We start from the raw sequence: 14,589 nt of genomic DNA, 5'->3' as shown, positions 1-14,589 counted from the left end.
CCGCTTCTGCCCAGTGTTCCCAGTAGGGTTGGGGTTCCCCCTGGGGGTGGATAAACCAGTCCCGGGGGGGGGGGGGGGGGGTCCTTGAGATGCATTTTGGGGGGTTCTCTGCCTTTCCCGCTGCCTTACAAACTGGTCTTTAATGGAAACCAGTATCACTCGGGGTAGGTTCCCCAAATCCACCTGGGATCTTCCTTTGCTTCAGGGGGGTGAGAGCAATTCCCCCCCCGGGGCTCTGCCACCATCCAGTGCTCCCAGTTCCACCAGTAAAGAAGGAGGGGGGGGGGGCTCTGCCCCTTTTATGCCCCCTGCCCAAATTCTCCCTGGCCTGTCTTGGGGAGACACGTCCTCTCTCCATCTTTGGGGTGGGGGCTATTACAGTAGGGCCTACATAAACACAAGAGACAACCCCCATCCCTCTTTGCCCCCCCCCCAAAATCCCCCCCCCCCCCCCCCCCCCCCAGGCACAGAGACAGCACAGTGCTTTCTGTAGAGATCGATAGATATTTATATAAATATTTGGGGCTGTACAAGTGGGGGGGGGTGTGCAGGGGGGTGGGGGTGAGGGGGGGGGACACAGGTCACAGGCCGGGGGGGGCCGTGGGCCGGGGGGGCCCCTCGCCGCTGCCTGAGTGGTCCAGCTCCGCGCTGTCGCAGTCTGAGTCCTCGGAGACCTGGGGGGGGGGACGGACACGGGGACATAAAGGGGGGGTTAAACCTCCTCAGAGCCTCCCCCTGCCCCACAGCTGGTCCTGGGGGCGCTGGGGACCCCCCCTTCTGCAGGGCAGACCCCGGGGACCCCCCCTCCCCATGGCCTCTGCTATTTGGGGGACCCCCTCCCCATGGTGTCGGCCCCTGGGGGCCTTGAGGCCCCTCTCCCCAAGCTGCTGTGTCCTGGGGGGCTTGCGACCCCCCCGGCATGGCACTGAGTGCTGGGGGGGCCCTGGGACGCCCTCCCCATGGTGCTTGACCTTGGGGTCCCATTCTGGGGGGGGGGGGGGGGGCTCAGAGGACCCCTCCCCATGGAACCTGGTCCTGGGGGGGCCCTGCGGGACCCCCTCCCCATGGTGCTTGACCTTGGGGTCCCATTAGGGGGGGGGGGGCTCAGAGGACCCCTCCCCATGGAACCTGGTCCTGGGGGGGCCCTGCGGGACCACTCCCCATGGTGCTTCTTCCTCGGGGGAGGGGGGAGTCCCTGGGGACCCCCTCCCAGCGATGCTTTATCCTGAGACCCCCCTGCCCGTGGTACCCTGGGGGACCCCTCACCCTCACCCAGGGGCCCTGGGGACCCCTGCAGCCCCCCCTCCTCAAGGTGCATGGTACTGAGGGACCCCCCCCTCCTCATGGGCCCTGGGGACCCCCCCTCCCCACAGTAACCACCCCCAGGGGACTCGGGACCCCTTTCCCTCTGCTACCCCGTTGTGGGGAGCCCTGCGCACCCCCTGGACGTTACCTTATCATAGGGGGCTCACAAGACCCCTCCCCATAGTCCCTCATCCTGGGGGGCCCCCTCCCCAAGATACCTGGTCCTGGGGAGCCCTTGAGACCTCCTGCCCATGATGGCCACCCTTGGGGGGCCCTGGGATGTCACCCCCTCCCCCTGGTACTTGATCCTGGGGGGCTCTGGGGACCCCGTTCCCCATTGTACCTGGTCCTGGCACCCTCAGAGGGGGACCCCCCCCTTCCCCTTGCTAACCCCATCCTGGGGAGCTCAGGGACCCCCTACCCCATAGTACCCAGCCCTGGGGGACACAAGGGACCCCCCCAACTAATGGTACCGAGTACTGGGGGACCCTGGGGGCCCTGGGACCCCCTTCCCCTGGGTAATCCTGTCCTGGGGGGGCTCAGGGGATCCGCACCCCACAGTACCCAGCTCTGGGCCACCCTAGAGACACCCTTCCCCTTGCTAATCCTGTCCGGGGGGGCTCAGGGGACCCCCTACCCCATAATACCAAGCCCCGGGGGACCCTAGGGACCCCCCAGCCCATGGTACCCAGCCTTTAGGGACCCTAGGGACCCCCTGCCCCGTAATACACCAAGCCCCAGGGACCCCTCAGCCCATGGTACCCAGCCTTTAGGGACCTAGAGCTCCTCTACCCCATAATACCAAGCCCCGGGGGACCCTAGGGACCCCCCCACCCCATAGTACTCAACCCTGGGAGACCCTAGGGACGCCCCAGCCCATGATACCCATCCCTGGGGACCCCCTTCCCCTTGCTAACCCTGTCCTGGGGGGGCTATGGAGACCCCCCACCCCATAGTACCAGCCCTGGGGGACCCTAAGGACCCCCTACCCAATGGCACCCACCCCTGGGGGACCCTGAGGGACCCCCTTCCCCTCGCTAACCCCATCCTGGGGGACCTTAGGGACACCCACTGCATAGTACCACCCCTGGGGGACCCGAGGGACCCCCCCACCCAATGCCACCCATCCCTGTGGGACTGTGGGTGCTCCCCCAGCACCCACCCCAGGATGGGGGCATCACCTTGGGGCTGAGCCCCCCGTGACGGCGGCCGGGACCCTCGGGGGGGGCGGCATCCAGGGGGATCTCGGAGCCCTGGGAGAGCAGGTCCTCGGAGCGATCGTCGGGCCGCTCGTCCGTGTTGGTGCTGCCCACGTCGGGGGTGGCACTGTGCGAGGGCTCGCTCGTGTGCCCCTCGTCCCCGTCCCCGTCCCCGTCCCCGTCCGAGAAGTTCTCCGAGCTGAAGGTCGACAGCGACTGGCGCTTGCTCATGCCTGGGGGCCACCTGGGATGGGTTGGGTGGGGGGCGTGAGGACCGGGCACCCACAGCCCCCCCCGCACCCATCCTGGGCATCTGGGCACCTGCTGACCCCCTGCACCCAGTCTGGGTGTCCAACCACCCATGGATCCCCCCTGCACCCATCCCAGGTGTCCAAGCACCCATGGACCCCCCCTGCACCCATCCCAGGTGTCTGAGCACCCATGAACCCCCCCCGCACCCATCCCAGGTGTCTGAGCACCCATGGACCCCCCCCGCACCCATCCCAGGTGTCTGAGCACCCATGGACCCCCCCTGCACCCATCCCAGGTGTCCAAGCACCCATGGACCCCCCCCTGCACCCATCCCAGGTGTCCAAGCACCCATGGACCCTCAAACAGACCCAGGCGTCCGGGGGGGAGGGGTGTGGGGGGGTGGGTGTCGGCACCCACCTCTGCCGCAGCGGCAGCTCCACCTCGCTGTCCACTTCACCCTCCTCCTCCTCCGACGAGACCCCCCGCTTCTGGGGGGGCAGAGGGGGGGGCGTTGGGGTCCTCCCACTGCCCCTTGGAGGGACCCAGGGGTCCTGACCCCCCCTCCACCCCAGGAGGGACCCCCCCCTCCAGGAGGGACCCAGAGGTCCTGACCCCCTCTCCAGGATGGACCCAAGGGTCCTGACCCCCCCCCCAGGAGGGACCCAGGGGTCCTGAGCCCCCCTCCACCCCAGGAGGGACCCAAGGGTCCTGACCCCCCCCCCAGGAGGGACCCAGGGGTCCTGACCCCCCCCAGGAGGGACCCCTGTGTCTGACACCCCCAAACCCCTTCCCAGAGGGGCCCAGCCCACTCCCCACTGCTGGGATGGACTTGGGGGGTCCTGCCCCCCTGCAACCCCCCCAAAAAAGGGACCCGGGCATCCAGGGCTCTCACCTGCCCGCGGGTGACGGCCGCCCGGTACAGCAGTGCCGCGGGGGTGAGGTGCTGCCCGGACCCCGCTTTCCCCCCCCGGCCGGCCCCGCTCTCCCGCTCAGGCTCACCGGGAGCCGGGGGCGGCGGCGGGGGGGACCCTTGGGTGCCCGTTGCCCCCCCAGGTCCTGCATCAGGTACCGCAGCCGGGGGGGCACCCGCAGCCTCCAGGGTGCCCCCGAGGAGGTCGGGGCCGGCGGCGGTTGCGGGGGGTCCAGGCAGCCCCCGGGGGGGTCCGGCCTCGGGGCCCGGCTCCCCGCAGCCCCCCCGGGGTCCCGCTTTGCGATGGCGGCCCTTGGCCCGGCGGCTGCGCCCGGGCGAGGGGGGGCCCTTGGGACACCCCGGCAGGGCCACCTGCGCCATGGCCGCATCCAGCTTGGGCAGCAGCACCTCCGGCTTCAGGATGTCGGGCCTGGGGGGGGGGACATGGGGAAGGGCTGCGGACGGGGACCCAGGCATCCGGGAGCACCTGGAATACCCCCACCCAGCCAGGAGGGACCCCCATGTCCAGACCCCCCCAAAAGACCAAGGGACGCTGGCATCTGCACCCCAGAACACCCTCCCAAAGGACCGCAGGCAGCTGCACCCACAGAGCTTCCTCGCCCTAAAGGACCCCAGCACCCAGTCTCCCCACCCCCTCTCCCCAAAGGACCCCAGGGCACCCGAGCCCCCAGACCCCACCCAAAGGACCCCAGTGTCTGGGCTCCCAGCCCACCAAGGACCCACATGTCCCCAGACACCCCCCACCCTGAGGGACCCACATGTCCGTGCCCCCCTCCCCAAAGCACCCAGGCAGGTGAACCCCCAGGCCCCCCCACCCCAAAGGACCCAGGGTCCCCCCACCCGCCCCCCCGAGGGACCCAGGCGCCCGGGCGCACCGCTTGCCGTGGGGCGACAGCTTCTGGGGGACGTTGCGTTTCTTGATGAGCGTCTCGACGGCGTTGCCATGCAGGAGCCCCCGCGGCGCCCGCGGCTTGAAGAGCCCGGGGTAGCGCTTCTCCAGCGCCTGCTCGCGCCTGCCATGGGCCACGCGTGGGCACCCGCACCCGGGGACGCCGTGTGGGGTGGCCGTGGTCTTGGGGTGGTGGCCACGGGGTAAGGGCTGGCCATGGGCTCAGGGTAGCCATGGGGTGGGTATAGGGGTGGTTGTGGCCATGGGGTGGCCACGGAGTAGATACAGGGTTGGCCATGGCCATGGGGTAGATATAGGGTTGACCGTGGGGTGGATATAGGGTTGGCCATGGCCATGAGGTGGATATAGGGTTGGTCTTGGGGTGGCTAGAGGGTTGGCCATGGCCATGAGGTGGCCTTGGGGTGGATATAGGATTGGCCATGGCCATGAGGTGGATATAGGGTTGGCCTTGGGGTGGCTAGAGGGTTGGCCATGGCCATGAGGTGGCCTTGGGGTGGATATAGGATTGGCCATGGCCATGAGGTGGATATAGGGTTGGCCTTGGGGTGGATATAAGGTTGGCTGTGGCCATGGGATGCATACAGGGTTCGCCGTGGCCATGGGGTGGCCACGGGGTGCTATAGGATTGACCGTGGCCATGGGCTGGCTATAGGGTTGGCCATGGCCTTGGAGTGGCCATAGGTTTGGCCACGGCTGTGGGGTGGCCATAGGGTAGATATAGGGTTGGCCATGGCCATAGGCTTGGTATAGAGCTGGCCACAGCAATGGGGTGGCCATGGGGTGGGCGTAGGGGGTGCTGGGGGTGCCCGCTCACCTGAGCAGCTCCTTCTCCTTGAGCTCCAGCTGCAGCATGAGGGCGCTGAGCTCCATGTAGAGGTTGTTGGCGCGCTCCAGCTTGCGCTCGTAGTGCTCCCGGATGTCCAGCGCGTGCCTGGCACCCAGGGCACGTGTGGCGTCAGCACACGCCCCCCACAGCACCCCACGGCACCCAGCACCCACCACACATAAGGACAGGCACCCAACAGCCCTCCCTGTACCCCAGCACCCCCTGACCCTGGTCCTCCCGCCACGTCCCTGATGCCCCCATGGCACCGCGTGTCCCCAGCGTCCCACGGACGGGCCCCACCGGAGCTCCTCGCGCCGGCGGTTGATGAGCTCCTCCTCCAGCCGGTGCAGACACGTCCCCTCCGACTTGATCTTCTCGAAGTGCAGCTTCACCTCCTCTCGCCACTCCGCCTGTGGCACGTGGGCACTGGCTACCACAGGCAGCAGGCACCCCGGGCACCGGGCACCCCGGGCACCCCTGGCAGCGGGCACCCCAGGCAGCGGGCACCCCGGGCACCGGGCACCCCGGGCACCCCAGGCAGCGGGCACCCCGGGCACCGGCTACTGTGGGCATGGGACAGCCCGGGCACCAGTTACTGCAGGCACTGGGCACTCCAGGCACTGGGTACCGCAGGCACTGGGCACCGCAGGCACTGGGCACCCTGGGCACCAGCTACCATGGGCTCTGGGCATCCTGGGCACCAGCTACCCTGGGCACTGGGCACCAGCTACCACATGCACCAGGCACCCCAGGAACTGGCTACCATGGGCTCTGGGCATCCTGGGCACCAGCTACCCTGGGCATTGGCTAGCACAGGCAGTAGGCACCCCAGGCACTGGCTACCAAGGGCACCAAGCACCCCAGGCACTGGCTACCGAGGGCACCAAGCACCCCAGGCACTGGCTACCGAGGGCACTGGGCACCCCAGGCACTGGGTACTGCAGGCACTGGGCACCCTGGGCACTGGCTACCCCGGGCACTGGCCAGCACAGTCACTGGGCACGGGCTACCAAGGGCAGGAGATACCCCAGGCACTGCATTACCTTGGTGCAGCTGCTCTAGGCACTGGGATATACTGGGCACGGCTGCCATGAACACTGGGATATACTGGGCCTGGACACCCTGAGCACCAGCTACTGCTGGCACCAGTTGCCCCAGCACCAGCCCTCACAGTCACTGGGATTTGAAGAAGTTCTCCTGGGGGGTTTGGGGGTGCTGGGGGGTCCCTGGGTGCTGGGTATGCTGGGGGTCTTGGGGTGCTGGGTACCTGGGATTTGAAGTAGGTGTCCTGCAGGGTTTGGGGGTCCCAGGGTACTGGGGGGGTCCCTGGGGTCCCAGGGTGCTGGGAGTCCCCAGGTGCTGGGGGGGGTCCCAGGGTGCTGCGGTATCCCAGGGGTGCTGGGGGTCCCACGGTGCTGGGGGTTCTGGGGGTCCCAGTATACTGGGGTCCTGGGGGTCCTGGCATGTCCCTGGGTGCTGGGGGTCCTGGCGTGTCCCTGGGTGCTGGGGTCCTGGGGTGCTGGGGGTCCTGGGGTGCTGGGGTCCCGGGTGCTGGGTACCTGGGATTTGAAGTAGGTCTCCTGGGGGGTGGAGAGGACGTCGGCGGAGGCGATGTCGAGGTGCAGCAGGATCTGGCGGAAGGACGGCCGGTTCCGGGGCTTGCTGTTCCTGGGGAGAGCGGCACGGCACTGGGTGCAGGCGGGGGGGCGGCTGGGTGCTGGGGGGTGCTGAGGATTTTTGGGACCACGAGCAGAGAATGGTGCACAAGACACATGAGGTGCCCAAGGGGCAGGGGTGCCCAGGGTGCAGCCTGGCAGGGGGTGCCCATAGGCAGAGCCCCCAGGGTGGGGGCACCCCCAGGATGGGGGCCCTGATGACAAGGGGTCCCCCCTGCACTGCCCACATTGGGGTGCCAACAGCAGGTCCCTCATGGTGGTCCCCACAGTGGGGTGCCCATGGTGGGGTCCCCCATGGCATGATCCATCCACGGCCTGGGTGCCCATGGCGTGGCCCCAGCCGGGGTGTCCCCATGGCGGGGTGTCTCCACGGTGGCATGGCCCCATGGCGGGGTGTCCCCAGGCGGGGTGTCCCCAGGGGGGGTGTCCCCGCGGGCGCACTCACCAGCACTGGCGCAGCAGCACCTTGAAGCCGTCGGGGCAGCCGGAGGGGACGGGCAGGTGGAGGCTGTTGCTGCCCACCCCCCAGATGATGGCCGAGGAGTCCACGTCCTTGTAGGGGATCTCGCCCGTCAGCAGCTCCCACAGCACCACCCCGAAGGACCTGGGGGCACCGGCACCCATGGCTGAGCACCCCCAGTGTCCTCCAGCTGTCCCCTGGTCCCCCTTGCCCTGCCCCAGTGTCCCCTCCCTGCCTCTGCCCATGCTGGTGTCCCCTATGTCCCCTGTCCCTCCTGATGTCCCTCATCCCTGCCCTTGCAATGTCCCCACCAGCATCCCCAATGTCCCCATCTCTGTTCCCCCCCGTGTCCCTGCCATCCCTGAGGCCTCATGTGCCCCTGATGTCCCTGCAATGTCCCCTGTTCCTATTGTCCCCAATGCCTCCTGTGCCCCCCAGTGTCCCCGTTGCCTCCCAAAGCCCCCTGTGTTGCTGTGTCCCCAGTGCCACCATGGTTCCCTGGTGTCCCTAAGGTTCCCGTGTCCCCAGTGTCCCCGAGGTCCCTGTGCCCTCACCAGATGTCGACCTTCTCGGAGACAGGCTCGTTGCGGATGACCTCGGGTGCCATCCAGGCCACGGTGCCGGCGAAGGACATCTTGGTGCTCTTGTCAATGAGCTCCTTGGAGGTGCCGAAGTCCGAGATCTTCACCACGTCGTCGTAGGTGATGAGCATGCTGGGGGGCACCCGCTCAGCGCCACGCCAGCACCACACCAATGACACGGGCACGGCACCGCCACGGGCATGCGACTGCTATGAGCATCACCGGGTCACAGGCATGCCACCGCCATGGGCACAACACCATCATGGACATGGCCCCACCACCACGGACATGGCCCCACCGGGGGCACGGCACTGGCATTTGCACGCAACTGCCATGGGCATGGTCCTGTTGCGGGCACGCCACCGCCATGGGCACAGCACCGCCACCACCATGAGCATGGCACCACCGCAGTCACGCAATTGCTATGGGCATGGAACCACCGTGGGTATGGTGCTGCCACGGACAGGCAACTGTCACGGACACGCAACCACCACGGGCACAGCAACGCCATGGACACGTCACTGCCATGGACACGTCACTGCCGTGGGCACGCAGCCACCATAGACATGGCACTGCCACGGGCACCGCATCACAACGGGCATAGGGTGGCCATCGACATGACACCGCCATGGACGTGGCACCACCATGGACACGGCACCACCACGGATACGTCACCACCATGGATACATCACTACCATGGACACGGCACCACCACGGATACGTCACCACCATGGATACATCACCACCATGGACACGGCACCACCATGGATACATCACCACCACAGATACATCACCACCATGGACACAGCACCACCACGGATACGTCACCACCACGCACATGGCACCACCACAGACGTGGCACCCCCACGGACGTGGCACCCCCACGGGCATGCAACCGTCTCTGGCATGCAGCTACCGAGGACAAGGCACCACCACGGGCATGGCACCGCTACGATCATGCAACCGCCACACGCATGTCCCCACCACAGACACGGCACCATCACGGGCACGCCGCCACCTGGGGCACCCACCCCAGCACCCATGGGTGCTCCCCGAGCCCCCGTCCCCACTCACTTGGGCGACTTGAGGTCGCGGTGGATGATCTTGTGGAGGTGCAGGTAGTTCATGCCGCCAGCGATGCCCATGGACCAGTCGACGAGGAGGGAGGGGGTGACCTTGCGCCCGGCGCGCAGCACCTCGTACAGCTGGCCCTGGGCGCAGAACTCCATGATGATGCAGTAGCAGGGTGCCTGGGTGCACACACCCCTGCGGGCACAGCAGCACCCTCAGCGCCCGCTGCCCGGCCAGCCGGGGCACCCAGCAGCACCCAGCAGCACCGGGGCACCCGGCTGCACCAGGACACCCAACTGTATTGGGGCACCCGGTTGTATTGGGACACCCAACTTCACCAGGGGACGTGTGAGCACCCATCCGCACCAAGACACTTGGCTGCACCCAGGTACCTGTCAGCACCCCTCAGTGCCGGTGCACCCAGGCCATCTGTTAGCACTAGGAGCACCCATCTGCACCACGGGCGCCCCTCTGCACCCACACACCCAGTAGCACTGGGATACTGGGCCATCGATCTGAACTGGGGCACCCATCTGCACCCACATCGCCCTGCCCCAAGAGTGCCCGGTCTGTGACAGCCTTGTCCCACCCGTGGCCATCCCCTGTGCCACACGTGGGACGTGCCAGTGTGCCACACGTGGGACATGCCGGTGTGCCCCGTGCCCATGCCGTGTCGGTGCCCCGTGTCCATGCCGTGTCCTGCCCACCCAGGTCCACACCGTGCTGGTGTTCCCCATGCACGTGCCATGTTGGTGCCCCATGCCCACGTTGCACCCATGACCCTTGTGTCCATGCCGTGTCCATGCCCATGCCACGTTCATGCCTGTGTCCATGCCGTGTCCATGCCGTGTCCGTGCCCATGCCACGTTCATGCCTGTGTCCATGCCGTGTCCATGCCGTGTCCGTGCCCATGCCACGTTCATGCCTGTGTCCATGCCGTGTCCATGCCGTGTCCGTGCCCATGCCACGTTCATGCCTGTGTCCATGCCGTGTCCATGCCGTGTCCGTGCCCATGCCACGTTCATGCCTGTGTCCATGCTGTGTCCATGCCGTGTCCATGCCCATGCCATGTTCATGCCTGTGTCCATGCCGTGTCCATGCCGTGTCCATGCCCATGCCATGTTCATGCCTGTGTCCATGCCGTGTCCATGCCGTGTCCATGCCCATGCCATGTTCATGCCTGTGTCCATGCTGTGTCCGTGCCCATGCCATGCCCATGCCCTGTGCCCATGGTGTTCCCCATGCCCCATGACCACGGCTTGCACATGGCATGTCCATGCCTCATGCTGTCTTCATGCCCATGACCCTGCCGTGTCCATGCCCGGTGCCCATGGTGTCCTCCACGTCCATGGCTTGCCCGTGGTGTGTCCATGCCCCATGCTGTGTTCATGCTCATGCCCATGCCACGTCCGTGTTCCATGCCCATAGCATGTCCATGCCCCATGCCGTGTCCATGCTTCCATCCCTCATGCCCATGCCATGTCCGTGCCCCATGCCACGTCCATGTTCCATGCCCCATGCCGTGTCCATGCTTCCATCCCTCATGCCCATGCCATGTCCGTGCCCCATGCCACGTCCATGTTCCATGCCCCATGCCGTGTCCATGCTTCCATCCCTCATGCCCATGCCATGTTCCATGCCCCATGCTGTGTCCGTGCCCCATGCCACGTCCACGGTCCATGCCCCATGCCGTGTCCGTGCCCCATGCCATGTCCATGTTCCATGCCCCATGCCATGTCCATGTCTATGCCCCATGCCATGTTCCATGCCCCATGCCGTGTCCATGCCCTGTGCCCACGGTGTTCCCCATGACCATGGCTTCTCCAGGCCGCGTCCACACTCCATGACCATGGCATGACCACGCCGCGTGCCATCCTGTGTCCACGCCCTGTGCCCATGGTGTCCCCATGCCCACAGCGTGTCCGTGCCCCACGCCGTGCCCCCGCCCCCGCCCCATGCCCATGCCGGTGCCGGCAGCACCCACGCTCACTTGAAGGTGATGATGTTGGGGTGCTTGAGCTTGCGCAGGTGCTTGATGTCGGTCTCCTTGAGGTCCCGCACCTTCTTCACGGCCACCTCCTCGCCGTGGAAGCGGCCCAGGAAGACGGCGCCCTGCGCCCCGCTGCCCACCCACTGCAGGTCCAGGATCTCCTCGAACGGCACCTCCCAGGGGTCTGCGGGCACCCACGCCCATGGCACCCACACATCAGCACCCACACCCATGGTACCCACACACCGGCACCCCCGGTGCACCCACACCCATGGCACCCACACCCCCGGTGCACCCACACCCATGGCACCCACACACCGGCACCCCCGGTGCACCCACACCCATGGCACCCACACCCCCGGTGCACCCACACCCATGGCACCCACATGCTGGCATGGCCAGGGTGCAGCCCCCCCCTTGGCACCCTCACCCCAGCCCTACCGCTCCCACCCTGCCCCATTGCACCCCAGCACCCCGCTCCCTGCCCCCCTGCCGCCTCGCTTGCCCCCCTGCCCCCTGCTTTGCCCCATCCCTGTCCCACTGCACCCTTTTCCCTGCCCTATTGCCACCCCTTTTCCCTCAGCACCCAGCACCCCTGTCCCTGTCCCATTGCACCCTCCCAGACCCGTAGCACCCTCCTTTGCCCCATTGCACCCTCCTTTGCCCCCTTGCACCCTCCCAGACCCGTAGCACCCTCCTTTGCCCCCTTGCACCCTCCTTTGCCCCCTTGCACCCTCCCAGACCCGTAGCACCCTCCTTTGCCCCATTGCACCCTCCTTTGCCCCCTTGCACCCTCCCAGACCCGTAGCACCCTCCTTTGCCCCACTGCACCCTCCTTTGCCCCCTTGCACCCTCCCAGACCCGTAGCACCCTCCTTTGCCCCATTGCACCCTCCTTTGCCCCCTTGCACCCTCCCAGACCCGTAGCACCCTCCTTTGCCCCCTTGCACCCTCCTTTGCCCCCTTGCACCCTCCCAGACCCGTAGCACCCTCCTTTGCCCCCTTGTACCCTCCTTCGCCCCATAGCACCTTCCCTTGCCCCCTTGCCCCCTCCCTTGCCCCCTTGCACCCTCCCAGCCCCGTAGCACCCACGCAGCACCCCTCGCACCCCCTCACCTTCCTGGGGGTGCTTGTGCTCGGCGGCGTAGGCTTTGCCGATCATGGTCCAGACGGGCTTGAGGCAGCCGAAAAGCCCCTCCAGGAACCCCCCACCCGCCTGGCACCGCAGGTGGGCGGCCTCGGCGGCCAGGGGTCCCGCTCCCTCGGGACCCAGGTCGGGGTGGCGGGGGGGCCCGCGGCGGGGCCAGGCCTCGGGGGGCGCGGCGGGGGCGGCGGGGGCGGCGGGCAGCACGTCGCGCAGCACGCACTGGGTGGGGGTCAGCTCCTGCTCCGGGGTCCCGTCCGAGGCCAGCGCCAGCGAGGGCGAGGGCGTCCGCGTCTCGTGCAGGCAGGCCATGGCGGGGGCCCCCCGCGCCCCCCCGCCGCCCCCCGGCCTGCGGGAGGGGCCGTCAGCAGGAGTGGGGTGCCCCCCGTGCACCCATGGGCACCCCCTTGCACCCATGGGCACCCCTTTACACACACACGCACCCTCTTGCACCCATGGGCACCCCTTTGCATGCAACCGCACCCCTCGCACCTCTGTGTGCAGCCCCCCCCCCGGCACTCCTTTACACACACACGCACCCTCTTGCACCCATGGGCACCCCTTTGCACGCATATGCACCCCCTTGCACCCATGGGCACCCCTTTGCATGCATATGCACCGCCTTGCACCCATGGGCACTCCTTTACACACACACGCACCCTCTTGCACCCATGGGCACCCCTTTGCACGCATATGCACCCCCTTGCACCCATGGGCACCCCTTTGCACGCATATGCACCCCCTTGCACCCATGGGCACCCCTTTACACACACATGCACCCTCTTGCACCCATGGGCACCCCTTTGCATGCAACCGCACCCCTCGCACCTCTGTGTGCAGCCCCCCCGCCGAGCACCCCCTTGCATGCCTGGGCACCCACTTGCACCCATGTGTGGAGCCCCGTGTGTGCACCCCCTTGCACCCATGGGCACCCCTTTACACCCACACGCACCCTCTTGCACCCCTTCACATGCACCTGCACCCTTTGCACCTCTATGTGCAGCTCCACCTGTGCACCCCGCGTTGCATACATGGGTGCAGGCCCACGCGTGCACCCCCGTGCGTGCATGTGCACCCATGTCTGCAGCCCCACGTGGGTGTGCACCCCCTTGCACCCATGGGCACCCCCTTACAGGCACCTGCACCCCTCACGCTTCTGTGTGCAGCCCCCCTGGGCACCCCCTTGCACACATATGCACCCACTTGCACCCATGTGGTGCCCCGTGTGTGGACCCCCTTGCACCCACGGGCACCCCTTTGCACACACCTGCACCCCTCACACCTCTGTGTGCAGCCCCCCCCTCTGCACCACCCCCTTGCAGGCATGTGCACCCCCTTGCACCCATGGGTGCAGCCCCATGCGTGCACCCCCGAGTATGCACGTGCAGCCCTTGCACCAATGTCTGCAGCCCCACGTGTTTGCACCCACAGGCACCCTCTTGCATACTCTGCACCCCTGCGCCCATGGGTGCACCCCCTCTTGCACCCACAGGCACCCCCTTGCACGCACCAGCACCCCCTGCACCCATGTGCGCAGCCCCGCGTTGTGCACTCCCTTGCACACGTGCACCCCCTTGCACTCGCGTGTGCAGCCCCGCATGCGCGTGCGGCCCCAGCACCTGCGTGCGCCCCCTTGCACCTGGATGCATCCCCTTACACACGCGTGCACCCCCTTGCACACGCATGCACCCCCGTGTGCAGCCCTACACCCGTGGGCACCCCTTGCAGGCACGTGCAGCCCCTTGCACACGTGTGTGCACCCCTACACGTATTTTCACCCCCTCTCCCATGTGTGCACCCCCCAGTTTATGTGTGCGCACCCCCTTGCACGCGTGCACCCCTCTTCGCACACGTGGGTGCACCCCACGAGGCTGGGGGGAATGGGGGGGGCTGGGAGAGGCCCTCCATAATGCACAGAGGGCACACGAGCGTGCAAAAGGACGCATAGGTGTGCAAGGGGGTGTAGGAGCATGTAAGGGTGTGCAAGAGCGCGCAAGGGCATTTGTGAGCATGCAAGCGCGTGCACGAGCGTGCACGAGGATGTACGAGTGTGCAAGAGGGTGTACGAGCACGTAAGGGTGTGCACAAGTGTGCAAGGGTGCGCATGAGTGTGCAAGGGCGTGCACGAGCGTGCAAGAGGGCATGCAAGCCCCCCCCCGGTGTGCAAATGTGCCGGGGGAAACTGAGGCAGGGCCCGGGGGGGGCCCAGGCGTGGGGGGAGGGGTTCAGGCCCGATCCAGCGCCC

The 14,589-nt window shown here is 67.4% G+C and overlaps 1 protein-coding gene across 1 annotated transcript; it reads right to left on the bottom strand.

Annotated features, from left to right (window-relative positions):
* Positions 1–581: 581 nt before the first annotated feature.
* Positions 582–12,656, bottom strand: MAP3K12 (mitogen-activated protein kinase kinase kinase 12; the record flags this gene model as incomplete). Its single annotated transcript, XM_082332302.1, has 13 exons — positions 582–674; positions 2,487–2,748; positions 3,174–3,244; positions 3,649–4,096; positions 4,563–4,700; positions 5,412–5,528; positions 5,724–5,833; positions 6,983–7,091; positions 7,545–7,703; positions 8,114–8,272; positions 9,215–9,406; positions 11,202–11,385; positions 12,317–12,656. The coding sequence occupies 13 exons, from the start codon at positions 12,654–12,656 to the stop codon at positions 582–584; spliced, it is 2,382 nt and encodes a 793-aa protein (XP_082188428.1).
* Positions 12,657–14,589: the final 1,933 nt, after the last annotated feature.

The sequence above is a fragment of the Platalea leucorodia genome (assembly GCF_965183815.1).
Source record: "Platalea leucorodia genome assembly, chromosome: 23".
NCBI lineage: Eukaryota > Metazoa > Chordata > Aves > Pelecaniformes > Threskiornithidae > Platalea > Platalea leucorodia.
Note: the sequence above shows the minus strand (reverse complement) of the source record. Positions and strands in the feature narration are given on the sequence as shown.